Source organism: Ipomoea nil, unplaced genomic scaffold (assembly GCF_001879475.1).
Source record: "Ipomoea nil cultivar Tokyo-kokei standard unplaced genomic scaffold, Asagao_1.1 scaffold0869, whole genome shotgun sequence".
Taxonomy (NCBI): Eukaryota; Viridiplantae; Streptophyta; class Magnoliopsida; order Solanales; family Convolvulaceae; genus Ipomoea; species Ipomoea nil.
Window position 1 is genome coordinate 378,382 of NW_017617297.1, and position 19,918 is coordinate 398,299.

The window sequence follows — 19,918 nt, forward strand, 5'->3', positions numbered from 1 at the left end:
AAAGAGGTTAACAGTTTTGTCTGCTTGTCTTCGGTCAGAATAGAGTATGTGAGGACATTGTAGGGCACTGCCAATGCCCTTTTTATCAAATTGGATAAAGAACAAAAACGTAAACAAATACAAACTGCATCATTAGTTTATAGTGTTTATACATCCACTCTATAACATGTTAAAAACCTGAAAACAAATGCAAAAGCTCTGAAAGAGATACTGTTTGGTCACCCACTGAATTCTCTTATAAACAAAATCCTTGAGAAAAAACATTAACAAGAAATTGTACTAACAAACAAATTTGTTGGTAGAAACTACTAGTCACTTGACCATTTCCTTTCACCACTATCATAAAAAATCCTGTTCTAAGTACAATTTCCTTCAATACAACTTGGCAAAAGTGAGACCACCAGACAGGAAAAAAAAAAAAAAAAAAAAATCTGATCAATCGGATGAAAATCAATTCTGAACATATCCTAAATAAAATAGTAACTAACATTGAAAAAAGCCTGAAACTATGGTTGACTTCTACATGGACTCACCTGAAATTCACAGCATGGATACAATGTGTTTTTTAATTTTCAGCTAACCAAATTCACTGTAAACACATCCATGAACTAATTTACAACTGGGTCAGCTCCTGCTGGTTTTCCACAGATTGCCTAAGAATTAACTCTGCTCTCCTCTTCTTATCATCTTTATCTTCATCTCGCCTGAACCATGTTGCTGTTCTTGAAGAACTCTTGTTCCAAAGCCTCAAATTTAGAGAATCGCCTAAAACTTTCTTACCAGGTCTGAACTCTAAACATACAGCAGGTCTTTTGTCCGGAACAATCTTCTCCATGCCATTTCCTGTTTCTGAAAGCCCATCTTTCATTGCTTCAATTGCTGGAGCAAATGTCTCCAGCAAAGAGGCATGGTCGTTGGTGTGGACTTTGGCAGAGAATTTAACTGGCAGAGCAATAGGAGATACATCTTTCTCTCCGGCTTGTAATGTCTTTGCAAGGAATGGGTTTTTGATTTCGTTATGACCCAAACCATTCTCAGTATCATTCGGCTCCTCTGAGCTTGAAGCCACTGGCAGACCATTGCACACCAACCGCTGCTGCAAATTCAACAAAGACCTCTCCGCCTTCCTACGCTGCCTGACTAACTCAATTTTATCAGCTCGAGGATCAGACTCCCTCTCGTTCCATGTAGGTGTGTGTATATATGTGTGAGGGTCAGGAAATGCAGGCAACCAAGGTGGTATGTGCTTAAACTCTGGTGTTTCACCCATTTCCTCAAAACTAGGAATCATCCTAGGCACTTTGACCACTGGAAAGTGTGGCACAGGCTGGGCAAAAGGAATCTCCTCAGCTGACTCAACATACTCAACTATCTCCCTCATAACACCTGAATTCATCCCACAACCGTTTACCTCTGCGGCACCCAGAAACCCTGTGTGTGTATACAAATCCTCCAATGCACCAACTATATCAAATACATTACACTCAGACCTCCCAGCTAAATTGGCATAGGAAGTTGCAGTCTTTCCTAGGTCAAAAAGGTACTTAATTGCAATGTCTGCAAAGGAATCCAGAGCTGATTCATTGCAGCTCTCAAAACCAACACTCTCACATATCTGTGCCACTGCAATTCTCGATATGGCACTCCCAAAATCACGCGAATCCACCCGCTTATCCACAGTATTCTCTCGCTCTCTTTTATTCTCGACTTTGCCTCCATTGCTCATATTCAAATTCCTGAATCATTTAAGATTTCTCAATCAAAATCCAACCGATTAACTAATCTTTAGCATTAGACCCAAACACTCACTAATAAACTAGCAAACACTACTCTCTAGTCACCATCAAGAATTAGACATAATAAAACACACGGAATATCAAATATCAAAACATGATCAGGCAGATCTCAAATTACCCAATGCTGTTCAAAGTTTAGGTAAATAAACTTCTAAGACTCAATTAATAATAAATTTAAGCACAAAAGTTTTTTTTTAAAAACAAATCAGCATCTTTTAAAGGATACTCTAATTGCAAGCTGAACTCTAATTTATTCACCTCAACTCTTCACTTGTACCCTCTTTTGTAAAAAAAAAAAAAAAAAAAATTGGAAAGAAGTTTTGCAAAATTAATATAAACACTACAGAGTGCCTAATTAACAGGGTGTGTATCAAAACGTAGCTTTCCCCAGCTAAAAACAAACATGATGCACCAACGAAGAGATATTATGCACACTTGAAAATAATTATTTCTCAATTTCTTGTGGTAATACATGCATTCAGGAACACATGGCAATAAAGCATTCTTAATCTTTATTCTCGCGCCTTTAGCTAATTTTTACTTTAAAACTAAAATTACTTAAGCATAAACAAGAAACTTTGGAGGAAATTCATTGGTAGTGGGCACAAATATTAGAGGAGCGGCCAAGAACACCCAAAAGAAATAAATCTACAAAAATAGCCCTCCAAAAAAAAAATCCGGATTGTATGTATTTACCAAAATCATCATCGTATAAGCATTTTCCACAAGTGCAAACGGTAAAGAAACAATAAATTTTACATTCGATTAGAGATCATGCTCTTAAATTTGCTTACGTGTGCAAAGTTAGGGTTTGTATGCATACTTGTCCTCGGCGGTGAATTGCCACATGTAGGGATTGAAGCAGGGGATCGAGGAGAAGGCAGCGGAGCCGATCCAACAGCTCCCGAAGTCTTTCGGGTCGCAGTGCGGGACTCCCGGGTCGCCCCTAGAAGCGTTTGCTAAATACTTCTCCATTTCCGCCTGTGCCTGTGTGCTGTATAGCTGTGCTCCTCCGTCACCGTCAGTCACATGCGTGTTGTATATGATATATGGTATTACGTTTATACCCTTGCTTCTCCTTCAAATTATAATTTCACCACCAACAATTCTACAGATTTAAAATTATTAAAGTGGCACTTGGTTCAAATAGGTATCGAATCTGAATGGAATAAAGACTTAATTTCAACCAAGTTGCTTGTAGTCCGGCTTGTAGTCCACTGGTATTGAGTTGCTCTCTTAAGTGGGAGGTGTAAGGTTTGAACCTCATTTGAGATAAATAATGTGTATATGTAGGGTATATCTCCCTTCCTTATTAATAAAAAAAAAAAGACTTAATTTCAAATTTTGATTCCTTTGTTATTGATATTTTAATTTTTATTGAGTTAATTCTCGCGGAGGTTCTTTGGTGATAGTTTTAAATTTAGTTTCGATTATTATTTTTGTCATTTAATACTTTATACTATTATATTTTGAACACTTTTAATCTTTTTAATAATTTTAGGTAAGGGTATTTTTGTCTTTTTAAATTTTTAATTATTTTTCCAATGAGTTCGTTCCAACATATGTCTCTTGCTTTTGGTGGTATTTCCAAATGTAGTCCAACACAATCGTTTCATATTTTTGACATTTTTTTATCATTCCGGTGAAACCCTATTTTATGAAAGTGTATTTTTATATGAGAAAGAAGATACCTTTTTTTTTTTTTTTTTTTTTTCCTTTTGGTCTATAGCTATAGTAGATGATTCACATAATCATGAACTAAAACGATATCAGTTAGATTGAAGCCAACCGTGTAGCGATATCCCAAGCTTTTCAATTGCGTTACTAAATAATTACCCTGGCCCATACCCGGAGGTCCTCACATACTCGGTATTGCCATTGACAAAGGACGATTTTGCGTTAAATTGAAGGAGAAGAATACAAGAGTCTGGTGAAGGAGATGGTGTAATCCACGAGTAGGGATGTCAATCGGGCCAGTCCACTCGATTTCGGGCTAGCTCTGTCGGGTTTATCAATTCGGGCTAATCAATTATTTTATTGTTTTATTTTCGGGTTTGGGTTGTCCCTAACCCTAAACATCGTGTTATCGGGCATATCGGATGGGTTGAACCATCTGAACTAAAATTGAAAACTAAGAGTGGGTACCCACATTTAGAGCTATAAAAATGGGCCTGATTCGCATAGTTGAGCTCGTTTAGACCTTGTTTAGGCATGTTGAGTTGTATATTTCTCCGATTCGATCCGAACGGGCTATCCCGTTTAGCCCCTATGTGGTACCTGTGATATACATGTTTGCCTCATAGCCTTGTAACCCGCGGGGCAACTGTATAATTCGTCACCCCTACCCATACCCACATCCTAAGTTTATTTAAATATTTATTAGTTTAAATGTGTTTGTAATTTTGTATTAGAATTTAAAAAACATAGATAATAGTAAGAATTGAACACCTAATCTCTCCTTTAATCTTAACCTAGAAATATCAATTAAATGTTAAAAGTATTTATTAAACTTTTTTGTATAACTATATATTTATTTAAATCATTCACAAACATTATAGGAATAAGGGTCAAATTAGCCATCGAACGTAACGTGAAAATGCAATTGGGCTACTCAACTAAAAAAATAGTGCAATCAGACCATTCAACATTGTAAAATCATGCAATTTGTCCCAAGTGACTTGCAGTAGCAGGTTACCAACATGTAATTAGTTAAAAATTAATAAATAGATTGTGAGTGAACGAAAAATTAATTCTCAAAGTGTACTCATTTAAATTTTGAAAAATAGAGTTGGAAAGACTTGTAAATAGCATTTGTCTCACATTGAAAATGGATGTGAATTTGTAATAGTAAATATTTCACTTTTTTTTAGAAATTTGAATTGTATTGTATAAAGACTCTTTCGCGTGCGAGGGGCGAAGGGAGGCGAACCAAATCTCAAAATAATCAAAAAAGGTTTAGTTTGTGTGCACCTGTGATAGACGAACACGAATTTCGTGGAAAATTGGCAACCCATGAGGCATAAGTTATGCCAAATTTCTGAACATTTTTATCAAGTCTGAGGAACAAAGTCTTTGGTACTTAGAGCAACACAAGTTACACGAAACTATGTTGCTAGACACATCAAGGTCGTTTACTAACTTGGAGAAATGGAGGATTTTTCAGAAAATAGAGAAATTGAGAAGTGAAAAAAATAAAAATTGAAGGAATTGTTTATTAAATTTCTTCTTCCAAATTCAATCTCTATCTCCATTCTTCCACTTCTAATACAAATTTGGAGAATAGATAAAAAGCTTTCTCCAAATCGAGGAATGGACACCGATGAACAGTAAATCAGATAAACATCCCGTGTGCGGCGCTTATCTGTGTTTTGTTCTTCCCATTCTTCTTTTTTCCCCGACGTCTTCCTCTTTTTTCCGTTTTAATAATAATAATAATAATAATAATAATAATAATAATAATAATAATTATTATTATTATTATTATTATTATTATTATGCTAAAGTGTCATCTCGCACCCTGAACTATAACGGATTATTCATACCACACCCTGATCTTTTATAAGTGATATTTAAATTCACCAACCATTAATTTTTTTTCGCCTAGAATTTTTTATAGGTTACTTACAGGTTACCGGTAATCTATGCTGATATAGGATTTTTTTTCTTTTTTCTAACACCTCATTCCGCCAGCCAGCCAACAATGATTAATTTGTTGATCAACCTTAGACAAAAGGTAAAGAAATTTATGATCCATTATAATTTAATTTATAATAGCGCAGCTAAGATTGTCGTAAAGGGTAAACCGAAGATGTTTGGGAGGAGACGATAGAACTTACTGTACCGTCCGCCAAGATGCTCGACGGCGTTGACGAAGTGGTCGTGTAGCTCCGGCGTCCACTCTAAACGCGGTAATGGAAATTTCTTGTACTGCCAATTAAACCCATTTCTCTGGCCGCTGCTTTTCCTCATTTCGATCTTCTGATTTTCCGGCGAAGGTGAAGACAGTGAGCGGAGGAGGAGATGAGAATTCAATGTATAATAAAGTGGTTGGAACCATATAAAGAAGAGCATAAAAGAAGAACTAAAAGTAGCTAGAGGGAGTCAGAGCTGAGATTATGGACTTTTGTTGGCCTGTGTGGACTTTTGCAACATTCCCCATTTCCCTATGACAATGTATTTCTATTCTGAAGAGGAATTTATTTTATCTGCAAGAATGTAAATTTACAAGAAGCTAAGCAGCGACAACAACGTTATTCTTCTTGACGACAACAATTATTTTGCGTTTCTGCGGACGACCACGACGAAGAAACCACATGCCTAATTAATTTATTGCTTTTGATGAAGGTGACGGCGAAGCCTTTCTCCACTAGCCAGCAGGCGAGATCGACGAAAGGGATGATGTGGCCTTGTAGCGAATAACATATCAACATTGCATGCAGCTTTTGGCCGGTATCCGTCATGGATTATTATTAACAATGTTTAAAAACTCTTAGGAATGTCGAAGTGAAGAAAGCATATCAAGATTATTGATTTTGAGAGTAGACTTAAAAATTTGGGGTTGACTTAAAAAGAAGTTCCACATCAGCTAATAACTTGTGACATGTCATCATAGTAACCTAGAAACCTGTAAAAAATTCTAGACGAAAAAAATTTAATAGTTCGTGCATCTAAATATCACTTATGAAAAATCAGGGTGCGGCATGAATAATCCGTTATAGTTCAGGGTGCGAGATGACACTTTAGCCTTATTATTATTATTTGCACAAAAAATCACATTTATATTTTTATACATGTTATTATTGCCTATGTTATTTTGTAATCATTTATAATTTATTTAGTGTAAGGTTTTTATTGGTGTATTGAAATTAGAGCAAATACCAATTTTAGTCTCACCAGTATTAGCAAAATGACAATTTTGATCCACATGTTTAATTCCTACCAAAACTCATCCCACAGCTATTGTTTTGCTACCAAAGTTAATCACTCCGGTAGTCCGGTCACCGAAAAAATTAAAACACGCCGAATTCTTTAAAAAATAAAGGTATTTTTGTCCTTTTATCATTAAGATCAAAGTATTTACTAAATTTCCGTTAAAATTAATAGCTTGATCTGCCAGACTGCCAATGCATTTCGCCATTTTAATTTGTAAAAAAAAAAAAAAAACAATAACAAATTATACAGAAAACAATTTTAGAATTCAGCCTAAAGATTTCAGTAGTGGCAACACTTCTTCTTGTAGCTTTTAGTTGGTCCTAACACTCTCTCTGGAGGATCTCCCACCACCACTCTTGCCTCTCTTTCGTTTCTGTTTACCATGCCCTCTCAAAGTAGAAAAGCTAACCTGATAATCAAGATTGCATAACAACTTAACAAATGATGAACTATATACATTCAGTTGAATTTTAAAGAATGAAATACACTATTTGCAATTAACAGGACAATCTAATGTCCCAGTTTAAGAACATTAAGCTCACAAGATAACCCGACGTGTTTTAATTTTTCCGGCGATCGGAGTGATTAACTTTGATAGTAAAATAATAGTTGTGGGATTAGTTTTGGTAGGAATTAAATATGAAGACTAAAATTGTCATTTTGTTAATACTCGTGGAACTAAAATTGGTATTTGCTCATTGAAATTATTATAATAGAAATGAAAAACTAAAAATAAGGAATGGAAATTAAATGATTTGAAAAATAGAAAAATAGAAATGAAAAAACAGAGGAATGAAGTAAACGATCCTCAATGTCTCCAAATGGAGAGATGGAACGATGCGGGTGAACAGTGATTCTTTCTGAGGTCCTGTCATAGTGTCATGATTCCCACCAGCAGCGTTTGTGCATTCTTTTTCCCTTTCTTTAACTTTCCCCTATTCGAAGCATCAAAAGTTGCTTCGAAGCATCAATTACGATCAACCTCTGCTATTCAGTAAGCAGTAGAGGTTTGTGAAGTTCTACTATTTGTAGCAACATTGGTCAACCTTTTCATTTCTCTTCCTCCTCTGCTGCTCTCACCTCACCAGCTACATCTTCTTCTTCATTTTCTTGCTGCCCACCAGGTATGTTTCTTCTTCTTTTTTTTTTTTTTTTTTTTTTTTTTCAGTCATAAATTATTCTTTTTGATAGCTATTTTTCTTTTTCAAGATCTGACATCTAAAATGGTTTCCTGGCTGACCGACTGGTTTCTACATTTTTTATTTTGCAATATATTGAATTTTGTTTGTGAACTTTTCTCCTATTTTACTTGTGAATTGTTTGTGAATTCTTATGGTTTAATGTAGAAGATAATGACTTGTCTCTAGAGTTTTTTGTGCTAATTTCAAGTTTTGATTATGTTGAGAAAGATAACCTTGATTTAAACTTGTATTGATTATGTTGGAAATTTATGGACATTGTATTGAACTTGTGATGTTAGGTTTTTGCATTTTGGGTATTGAAGCTAAGAGTCCGTCATGGCTTGTGTTGCACTAACTAGTTTAATGCGAACACTAGAGCTTGAGTTCCTGCAACCCAATCCACGTCTCATTCTAAATAACAAACAACTTATCGAGTCTCTCTGCAAAAAACTTACCTTTTTGCAAACGTTTCTTGACGAATCTGAGAAGAAAGCCCACAATTGTGAGGAGCTGAACGATCTGATAGCAAGAATTAGAGGAGTAACTCTCGAAGCAGAATATGACATTGAAGCAGAGCTAGTAGGGGATGATGGTCCAATGATGACAAATTTTAGACTAGCTCTCGAAGCAGAATCTGACATTGAAGCAGAGCTAGTAGAGATTTGTCATCAGATGCTGGATGTAACCTTGAGGCGTGTACTTAAAGATGTTGAAGATCTGATAGTGATGATTGAGGCACGAACAGCAAAAGGTTTGCAAACTCAACATCCGGAGGAGAGTTCATCGTCTGCTGGTCAATCATCCTCCCAACATGCTTCAAAATTTGAAGACACCATGGTGGGGCAAACCAAAGAATTCGAGGAGTTGAAGAAAAAGCTTATATCCTCGAATAAACCATTGCAAGTTATGTCACTTGTCGGTATGGGAGGTATTGGCAAGACGATGTTTGCAAGAAAACTTGCTAATGATTCTGCAGTCAAGGGTCGCTTTCACTGTTGTGGTTGGGCAACCATGTCTCAAGAGCATAATAAGAGGCAAGTGCTCCTTCAACTGTGTCGTTCCGTCTTGCCAATGCGTGATGATGACATTAACACTATGAACGATGGTGAGCTAGCAGCACAACTGCAGAAAAGTTTAAAGAGACAGAGATATCTAATTATCCTGGATGACATATGGACTAAAGGCGCATGGGATGATGTCAAGGGATGCTTTCCAGATGAGGACACCGGCAGTCGAATATTATTGACTACTAGGCTCAAAGAGGTATCTGAATATGCTTGTTTAGATAATTTACATGACATGCGCTTCTTAAATTGTGACGAAGGTTGGAATTTATTTTGTCAAAAGTTTTTGGTAAGAGAAAGTTTGAACAAAGAATTTGAAACAATAGGGAGGAAGATTGTTGAGAATTGTAGAGGATTACCACTTACAGTTGTGGTGGTAGCAGGACATCTATCCGCCAATATGGCAGTAGATGAGTGGAAGAGTGTTGAGTCAACGTTAAACTCATTGGTGAATTTTGATCTGGCTGAACAATTTTCCAGAATACTCAGTGTAAGTTACAAAAACTTACCTTGCCATTTGAAGAGTTGTTTTCTATATTTAGGAGCTTTTCCTGAAGATAGAGAGATTGGAATTAAAAAATTGATTAGGTTATGGATTGCGGAGGGATTCATAAAAGAAGAGAGTGAAAAGACGTTAGAAGAATCAGGTGAAGATTATTTGCAGGATCTTATCAATAGAAGCCTGATTATGGTAAGTGCGCAAGGCAGTAATGGAAAAGTTGAAACATGTAAGATGCATGACCTATTGCATGAGCTGTGTGCAAGCAAGGCTAAAACAGAGAAACTTCTGTGCACTAGAGATAGGAGTAAAAATGGTTACAATATTCAATCAGATGGAAATCGTTGGTTAAGTCTTAAAATAGCATCTCAAGGTTCTCTTTGCTTAGCTGCTTTGAAAAAATCCCGTTCCATTTTATGCTTTGATATGCATAAATGGAAAGATTCTGATAGGGATTTAGGTTATCTAGCCAATAGTTATAAGATGACAGCCTACTCTTTTAAGATGTTAAGAGTGCTGGACTTAACTATACTTGACTACAATGGAAGTATACCTTCAGATATTATAGATGTAGTTCTTCTCAGATATCTAGCTTTATCCTCAAACTGGCTGCTCACCTCCATACCAGTGAGCAGGAATTGGAATCTGCAAACACTTATTATTTGTGAAGATATCCATGGTGTCCGTAAGCTACCTGATGGAATATGGGAGTTGCCACAATTAAGGCACCTTCAGTTATACCATCAGCTAATTCCAATGTACACTCCAGAAGTGGTTCAAGTAAATCTGCAAACAATGTACTGGTTGCAATGTGTTCAGTGCACAAAGCAAGTGTTTTCGAGGATTCCAAATGTTAAGGAGTTGGGAATAATCACCCAAGGATGCATATCCCACCGTTGTTTAGATGATCTTAACTGCTTAAATAAGCTGGAGAAGCTAAAAGTTGAGGGCACCTATTGTCCTATACAACTGCAGTCTTGTACTTTTCCACAAAACCTCAAGGAGATTACCTTTGCAAAAACTCTCATGCCCTGGGAAGCTATGAACATTATGAGTATGCTGCCCAAGCTTGTGGTGCTAAAACTCAAGAAGCATGCCTGTGTGGGACAAGACTGGAAACTAAGTGTAGAGAAGGGGTTCCCTGAATTGAAGCTTTTGCTAATTTCTGTTATGGATTTGAAGCATTGGGAGCTGGGCGATGATGTTGATGATGATGATCATCCTTTCCCAAAGCTTGAGCGCCTGGTATTCAGAAATTGCTTTGAGTTGAAAGAGATGCCAAGTTGGATTGAAAACCTTAGAAATCTGAAGTCAGTTCAGTTGGAGCATTGCCATGCTTCCCTTGTGAATTCTGCCATGGTTGAAAAAGAGCAGCGTCAGTTATACGGAGAAGAATTTGCATTTGAGATTCTTGAATTCCACACTCAATCAGGTCTCTCTCTCTCCCCCCTTGCAGTAATTGGTTTGATTTGTTTTCCAAAATGTGGCATTTTATTTCCTACATGCTTTAAATAATTCCACCTTTATTCCTATTTTGTATGCTGAAAAAGATGAAGATCAAGATTCCACACTCACTCAGGTCTCTCTCCCTCCCTGTCACTCATTTGCAGAAGAAAATGATGTAGATATAAAAATGGTACTGTGATTCCATACCCTTAAGCTTTTTATTTCCGTTTTATTATTATACATTATTATTCTACCTCTTGTGATCGAACTGTAAAAGCAAATGCAAATCTTTTGCTATGCAGAGTGTTTTCCTGGAAGCAAGAAGTCTCTACATCCCACACGAGAACAATCCTCGGTATTGGAGTTGGACTCTGGACTCCGGGTATGCATTAATCTCTCCATTTTTGTTCCATCTCTAATTTGACCGGTTTATGTAAAAGAACTGTATATAGTCCAATCCCCTTTACAACGTGTGCAGACATGAGGTTGCAGTACTTCTGGACGTTTGTTGGCTCGAGATCAAAGGAAAGTTGGACACCGGGCGCCTGCATAAAATCACTTCTTACTCTGCGTACCTTATTTTCAAACTTCAACCCGAGGCTGAACGGCTCGATGTAGCATTGACATCCGTGAGATACATCAAGGATAAAATAAGTTATAGTGAGAATCAACGTTGTCAAGTATTTTTAGCAAAAAAGAGGTTTTCTGAAGACCCTGGCCGGTTTCCAAACCGTCGCCATGATGGGTGGATGGAGATTAAGCTCGGAGATTTTTACATTAGTTCAACAAATGAAGGTGAGGTCGAAATGCGGCTTTGGAATATAACGCAGCATTGGAAGTCTGGTCTCATCGTCAAGGGCATTGAGGTTCGACCTAGCTAATTGATGAGGAAGAAAATTTATGGGATAACACCCACTTAATGTTGGTACCGTTGGTAGAAAACAAATAATAATCAAATAAAATTGACTATTATTTTCCTTGGAAAAAAGGGAAGAAAAGATGAAGAAATTTGGCTAGTGTTTGGTGTTGGGTTTTTGCAAGAGTCGAGTGAGCACTCTTTCCTTAAAACCTTATTTGCCACCTCCCGTAGATGCTAGGAGCGTTGTGGCCTAGGCTTCCCAGGATAAAACTTGTTATGATCCAATGTTTGAGCATTCAAACAAAGGATCCGGCGAGCAAGACAATGGCTATGAACACAGTATAGCTAAAGAAAGAGTAGAAGCAGAGATTTTTGAAGCTGGAAAAGTATACTTTCGTGCTGTGTAAAGCTGTGTGTAAAACTCTACTGCCTCTACCCTCTCTTATATAGGGTTGAAGGAGCCAATAGCCTTTATTATGGCAATTAAAAATGACATTAAAGCTGCCTTCCAACAGCTATAACAGCAGGCCACTACTTGGGAATTGAATTCAGAATTCAAAATTGGAATTAATAGACAATTAATTCCGTAACAGATGAATTCAATCCCCTCAACAGTCAGAACTTTCGGGTTCCTGACCGTTAGCGTACAGGGTTCGGTCTCAACTTTCGACCTCATCCAATTTCGGCCCTTGCACCTTTCGTGGACTCTGTTGCACGAGAGTTGTGCTCTCGGTGCACCACAACCTCTCGTGCTCTCTTGTAGCACGAGAGTAGGTGGCTGTTGCACGAGAGTTGTGCTCTCGGTTCGGTTCTGGGCGAACCCGAACCAAGTGGCTTTCGACCTCATCCAATTTCGGCCCTTGCACCTTTCGTGGACTCTGTTGCACGAGAGTTGTGCTCTCGGTGCACCACAACCTCTCGTGCTCTCTTGTAGCACGAGAGTAGGTGGCTGTTGCACGAGAGTTGTGCTCTCGGTTCGGTTCTGGGCGAACCCGAACCAAGTGGCTATACCAGTTGGAAAATGATACCAAAGTTTGGCATAACTTAGCCCGCAAGGCCAGAATCTCTGCTCGTTGGAATTTGATTTGCACCCCCCCCCCCCTCCCCCTGCGCGAGAGAGCCTCTATGCTATACAATTCTACAAGCTTCAAAAGAGCTCTTGTATATAAGGGGGGAAAATCTTCATTCCAAAGCAATGTGGGACAAAAAGCTCACTTTTTTTCCCTTCATTTTCCAACTCAAATGGGTCTACTTTGAGAATCAATATCTCATTCACCCATTATCCGTTTTGAGCGTACAATATATCGATCTCTTCGTCTCACTACGAAGAATCCGAATCCACTTTGACCCGACCCAAATCGGAAGTAGACCCCACTGATAATTGTACCACAAAATAGCCACTTAACATGCCATTTTATGTCATTTTAAGCTATTTTTTCCAACAATCCCCCACATGAATGAAAAATTGATTTTCGGGGTATTTTGAAATCGGAAACAACTGTGTTCAAACGGTCGATCCCTGCATAGGATAGGTAGGGAGTCACTATACCCTTTGAACCTTCCCTCGTAAAGACATGTTTACTCTACTGGCTGTACGGTAGAACGCGATGTCTTTGAACCGACTGCCGTTTGTGTAGACGATGACATATCTCACACAGGAATCTCCCAACCATGCTCTTGCTCTCATGAGTGTGCCCGTTTTGGTCGTGGGTCACCGTTCCTGGTTTTGCGAGAGTTTCTAAAGAATTGTGCCCAACAATTCTCCTTTGAAGCGACCCTCACTTCTCTCTAACATAGGTGATTCTTTCTCGAGTATACCGCATACTCAAGAATCATTAAAGCATTAATATGCTAGCCTCTTGCGGGAGTCACTGTTCTAACGAGGAGTGGTAGGGAGTCCGAGACCCCCACAGTGACGCGCTCCGTTCCATAATTTAGTTGTCCCATTGAACCTAGGTGCCAGCTAGGTTGGGTATCCACTATAGAACTTTTTAGTCCAAGGGCAGTAGACCCATTCCTCGTGTCAACTTCTCCACAACTTCTCTTCCTCACCCTTTGGTCAGCGGATCCGCTATATTGTCTTTTGACTTTACGTAGTCAATCGAGACAACTCCAGTTGTGAGTAGTTGTCTAATGGTATTATGTCTACGACGCACATGTCTAGACTTACCATTATACATATGACTCTGTACTCTCCCAATTGTGGCTTGACTATCGCAATGCACACATATTGGAGGTACCGGTCTTTCCCAATTAGGAATATCCTCTATAAAATGGCGTAGCCATTCAGCCTCTTCACAACCTTTGTCCAAGGCTATTAGCTCAGATTCCATCGTGGATCTAGCTATCACAGTTTGCTTAGAGGATTTCCATGCAACGGCTGCACCGACTAGTGTAAACACGTAGCCACTCGTGGACTTAGAGTCCTTAATATCAAATATCCAATTCGCATCGCTATACCCTTCAAGTACAGCGGGATATCTCCCGTAGTGCAGTCCAAGACCACGAGTATACCTCAAGTATCTCATAACCTTTACTATTGCCTTCCAGTGCATAGCACCGGGGTTACTCGTATATCTACTGAGTTTACTAACCGCATAGGCAATATCCGGCCTAGTACAGCTCATAAGATACATCAAGCTACCAATGACCCGAGCATATTCCACTTGTGAAATTCCTTCTCCGTGGTTCTTGGTTAGATGAATATTTGTATCAAATGGTGTCCTAGCCACTTGACTATCATCCTTGTTAAATCTCTCAAGGATTTTGTCAATATAATGTGATTGGCTCAACACGAGGCCATCAGGTCTTCTAATGATTCTAATCCCGAGGATTAAATCAGCCAAACCCATATCCTTCATGTCAAATCTCGCATTTAACATGTTTTTGGTAGACTTGATCATCCGATCATTACTACCAACGATGAGAATATCATCGACATATAAACAAAGAATGACGTAGCCATCTATCGTTCCCTTAACGTAGACACATTTGTCACCTTCGTTTATTTTAAACCCGTTTGTTAACATCGCATGGTCAAACTTCTCGTGCCACTGCTTAGGCGCTTGTTTTAAACCATAGAGCGATTTAACCAACTTACACACTTTCCTCTCTTGGCCCGGAACCACGAACCCTTCGGGTTGTTCCATATAGATTTCCTCATCTAATTCGCCATTTAGGAAAGCGGTTTTCACATCCATTTGATGAACTTCCAAGTTTCGCAACGCGGCTATGGCAAGTATCATCCTAATGGAGTTTATTCTCGTCACGGGAGAATACGTGTCGAAGTAATCGAGGCCCTCGCGTTGCCTGTAACCCTTGATTACAAGCCTAGCCTTATACTTCTCGATGGAACCGTCCGGTTTCATCTTCCTTTTAAAGACCCACTTGGATCCTAAGGGTTTACTACCCGGAGGAAGATTAACCAGTTCCCAAGTGTGATTCTGTAGAATAGAATCCACTTCACTTTTTATAGCCTCTTTCCACATTGGTCCTTCCCTAGAAGTCACGGCTTCTACATACGTTCGAGGCTCGTTCTCTATCAAACAAGATAGAAAATCGGGTTCATTTTCTAATAAACAAGTTAGAGTACCCGAATCGTACTCTAACAAGTAAGTTAGAAAATCAGGACCGAATGATTTTCCAACTCTCGCCCGCTTACTGCGTCTCGGCTCGAGCTCGGGTTCTCTCTCGGATTCCCCACTATCATTATCCATAGTTTCGTCAAACGTTCGTTTTGACGTACTTGGTCCCTCGTTGGACCTACAAGGAAATATATTTTCGAAAAAATATGCATTCCTTGATTCTATTATCGTGTTCTCGTGTACATCCGGATTATTGGACTCATGTACTAAGAACCGATAAGCACTACTATTATGTGCATACCCAATAAAGATACAGTCCACCGTCTTAGGACCTATCTTTACTTTCTTAGGTGTTGGCACCAAAACTTTGGCAAGACACCCCCACACTTTCAGGTACTGGTAGGAAGGTTTCCTACCGTTCCACAGCTCATAAGGAGTCTTATCGAGCTTCTTTCGGGGTACCTTATTCAAAAGGTAATTACTTGTCAAGATCGCCTCACCCCAAGCATCTTGAGGTAGGCCCGAACTTATAAGCATCGCATTCATCATATCTTTCAATGTACGATTCTTTCGTTCGGCAACACCGTTCGATTGAGGTGAGTAAGGTGCAGTACGCTCGTGTATTATACCTACACTCGCACAGAAGTCACCAATAGGTGCTTCGTACTCACCACCTCTATCGCTTCTAACCTTCTTAATTCTCCGATTAAGTTGGTTTTCCACTTCATTCTTATAAAGAACGAATTTATCAACGGCTTCATCTTTGCTCTTAAGCAAATACACATAGCAGTATCGTGTGCTATCGTCGATAAATGTGATAAAATACTTATTACCACCTCTCGTTTGTATCGATCTAAAATCGCACAAATCACTATGGATTAATTCTAGTGGTTCAGTTTCCCTTTCAACCGACTTGAAAGGTACTTTCGTTAGTTTTGCCTCAACACAAATTTCACACTTGTTATTTGTGTCAATTTGAAAGTTAGGAATATGGTCCATGCTAATTAATCTACGCATAGAATTAAAATTAACATGACCTAGTCTACCATGCCATAAATTGGAAGACTCAAGCAAGTAAACAGAATTAACTTTGCTTTTATTGATAACAGGAATTACACTGAGCTTAAACAGCCCATTAGTTACATATCCTTTATCAACAAACATTCCTAACTTGGACAAAACTACTTTGTCTGACTCGAACACCATGCGAAAGCCATGCTTGTTCAACAGAGAGCCAGACACAAGATTCTTCCTCAGCTCAGGAACATACAGCACGTTGTTCAACGTTAGTTCCTTCCCGGAGGTCATCTTCAGAACCACCTTGCCCATGCCTTCCACAGCAGACTGAGCCGAGTTTCCCATCCACACCTTCTCACCTTCAACGGTCTCAAAGGTGTTGAACATCTCTCGGTTGCAACACAAGTGCCTGGTTGCACCGGTATCAATGAACCACTCACGAGGGTTTGAGCCCACGAGGTTCACCTCGGTCACCATAGCCGAAAGGCTAATCTCGACCTCTTTCTGATTGCTATCTCCAACAACATTGGCTTCAGAACTCTTGTTCTTCTTCCTTGGAGCCTTGCATTCAGATGCTCTGTGGCCATGCTTGCCACAATTGTAGCATTCACCAGGAAACTTGTTCTTGGTAACGCCACCTTTCGGACCTAGCTTTCGCTTGTCCTTCTTGTTCCTCCTGGAGTTCTTACCGTGCTCCACAACGTTGGCCTTAGCACCAACAACGATAGGAGCCTTCCTATCATTCGTCCTGTTCCCTTCCTCAATCCTGAGTCGCTGGATCAGGTCATCCAGATTCATCTCCTTTCGCTTATGCTTAAGGTAGTTCTTGAAGTCCTTCCAACCTGGAGGCAACAAATGGATCACAGATCCCACTTGGAAGGCTTCACTTAGCACCATGCCTTCGTCACGGATCTCGTCAAATATTAATTGCAAATCTTCTACCTGACTTAGCACGGTCTTTGAATCAACCATTTTGAAGTCGAGGAATCGGCCAACTACAAATTTCTTTGAGCCGGCATCCTCACTTCGGTATTTATGATCCAAAGCTTCCCACAACGCTTTTGATGTGCTTATCTTTCGATATACATCATATAGCGTGTCACACAATCCATTCAGGATGTAGTTTCGGCAAAGGAAGTCCGAATCCTTCCAATAGCCAACCGCCATCACGGATTGTGCATCTTGTTCCTTCAACTCGGGAACACTCTCGGACAAGAACCTTGCCAGGCCGAGAGTTGCTAGGTAGAACAACATCTTCTGTTGCCACCTCTTGAAGTTCGAACCAACACCGGTGAACTTCTCCGGCTTTTCAGCCGAACCACTCGGTACCGAAGGTACCCGAGACATGGGAATATATCCCTCAGTGCTCCCACCATCTTGTGAACCAACGTTCACTGGTGTAGCTTGGGAATTAGCAACATTGTTGCCGTTTCCTCCATTGTTGTTCTCAACAACATTTTCTTCCCCATTGTTAACGATTGGCAACTCGGGGTTCTCCATTTCTTCAAGGAAATTCGAGAAAACAACCAACGGGAAAACAAGAATTAAGGTTTTAAGGAAAGAGTGCTCACTCGACTCTTGCAAAAACCCAACACCAAACACTAGCCAAATTTCTTCATCTTTTCTTCCCTTCTTTCCAAGGAAAATAATAGTCAATTTTATTTGATTATTATTTGATTATTATTTGCCACCTCCCGTAGATGCTAGGAGCGTTGTGGCCTAGGCTTCCCAGGATAAAACTTGCTATGATCCAATGTTTGAGCATTCAAACAAAGGATCCGGCGAGCAAGACAATGGCTATGAACACAGTATAGCTAAAGAAAGAGTAGAAGCAGAGATTTTTGAAGCTGGAAAAGTATACTTTCGTGCTGTGTAAAGCTGTGTGTAAAACTCTACTGCCTCTACCCTCTCTTATATAGGGTTGAAGGAGCCAATAGCCTTTATTATGGCAATTAAAAATGACATTAAAGCTGCCTTCCAACAGCTATAACAGCAGGCCACTACCTGGGAATTGAATTCAGAATTCAAAATTGGAATTAATAGACAATTAATTCCGTAACAGATGAATTCAATCCCCTCAACAGTCAGAACTTTTGGGTTCCTGACCGTTAGCGTACAGGGTTCGGTCTCAACTTTCGACCTCATCCAATTTCGGCCCTTGCACCTTTCGTGGACTCTGTTGCACGAGAGTTGTGCTCTCGGTGCACCACAACCTCTCGTGCTCTCTTGTAGCACGAGAGTAGGTGGCTGTTGCACGAGAGTTGTGCTCTTGTAGCAAGAGAGTAGGTGGCTGTTGCACGAGAGTTGTGCTCTCGGTTCGGTTCTGGGCGAACCCGAACCAAGTGTAGGTGGTGGCTGTTGCACGAGAGTTGTGCTCTCGGTTCGGTTCTGGGCGAACCCGAACCAAGTGTAGGTGGCTGTTGCACGAGAGTTGTGCTCTCGGTTCGGTTCTGGGCGAACCCGAACCAATTTCCGGACGACATTCGTGCCCTCGCACACGAGCTCGGGCTTGAATCAAGCCTTTTTCAATCTCTGCTCGTTGGAAATTGATTTGCACCCCCCCCCCCCCCCCCCCCCCCCCCCGCGCGAGAGAGCCTCTATGCTATACAATTCTACAAGCTTCAAAAGAGCTCTTGTATATAAGGGGGGAAAATCTTCATTCCAAAGCAATGTGGGACAAAAAGCTCACTTTTTTTCCCTTCATTTTCCAACTCAAATGGGTCTACTTTGAGAATCAATATCTCATTCACTCATTATCCGTTTTGAGCGTACAATATATCGATCTCTTCGTCTCACTACGAAGAATCCGAATCCACTTTGACCCGACCCCAATCGGAAGTAGACCCCACTGATAATTGTACCACAAAATAGCCACTTAACATGCCATTTTAAGCTATTTTTTCCAACACTTAAATTGTATTAGGGACTTTCTCTTTCTCATAAGGTTAGTTCAGTTTGAGAATTATTAGTTAGCAGATTAATTGGTAATCTATTAGTATATAGTAGGTAGATGTATTATTATTGGTAATATATTATTATTATTATTATTATTATGAAATATATGTATACCTTTTAGGTCATTTCACATTTTAATTGAAACAACTAATTTTTTTAAAATATTTTTTTACCAACCGCTGATATAATTCGCTGGTCAAATCCGCTAATATAATCCACTATTTGCTAACTGCTAACACAATCCGCTAATGCTAACCACTGATTGCCAAACAAGGACATTGCTAGGTAGTTTCCCACTTCAATTTGTTGTATGATTTGAATACTCTTTGTCAACAAAATTTTCAAGTAGTTAATATGACTGACTTAATTAATTTTTTTTTCATTTTTCATGGTATTAATAAAATACTCGGTAAATAAATATATAGCATTATTTTGTATTATAACTTTGATATTAATTAAAAAATAGTGTGCAAAAAAAGATAATGGACAATGTAGTGAATATAATCAATTGATGAATTTGCATATAAAGAATTTTTACATTTGAGAAAAATAAAGAAAATATAACTAATGAAATTATTTCTCTTA

At 39.1% G+C, this 19,918-nt stretch overlaps 2 protein-coding genes across 3 annotated transcripts; one reads left to right on the forward strand and one right to left on the reverse strand.

Moving 5' to 3' along the window:
• Nucleotides 1–219: 219 nt before the first annotated feature.
• LOC109178767 (transcription initiation factor TFIID subunit 8) lies at nucleotides 220–2,804 on the reverse strand. 2 transcript variants are annotated; one of them, XM_019328320.1, is made up of 2 exons: nucleotides 2,620–2,804; nucleotides 220–1,736 (listed from the first exon to the last, which is right to left on the reverse strand). In XM_019328320.1, the coding sequence occupies exons 1-2, from the start codon at nucleotides 2,769–2,771 to the stop codon at nucleotides 614–616; spliced, it is 1,275 nt and encodes a 424-aa protein (XP_019183865.1). In that variant the 5' UTR covers nucleotides 2,772–2,804; the 3' UTR covers nucleotides 220–613. The 2 variants fall into 2 exon arrangements, with proteins under 2 accessions (XP_019183865.1, XP_019183866.1); XM_019328321.1 differs by having other exon boundaries at nucleotides 236–1,736; nucleotides 2,591–2,724.
• A 4,853-nt stretch (nucleotides 2,805–7,657) lies between these two features.
• LOC109178762 (putative late blight resistance protein homolog R1A-10) lies at nucleotides 7,658–19,320 on the forward strand. Its single transcript, XM_019328313.1, has 6 exons — nucleotides 7,658–7,852; nucleotides 8,209–10,904; nucleotides 11,023–11,108; nucleotides 11,221–11,300; nucleotides 11,397–11,834; nucleotides 19,288–19,320. The coding sequence occupies exons 2-5, from the start codon at nucleotides 8,246–8,248 to the stop codon at nucleotides 11,797–11,799; spliced, it is 3,228 nt and encodes a 1,075-aa protein (XP_019183858.1). The 5' UTR covers nucleotides 7,658–7,852; nucleotides 8,209–8,245; the 3' UTR covers nucleotides 11,800–11,834; nucleotides 19,288–19,320.
• Nucleotides 19,321–19,918: the final 598 nt, after the last annotated feature.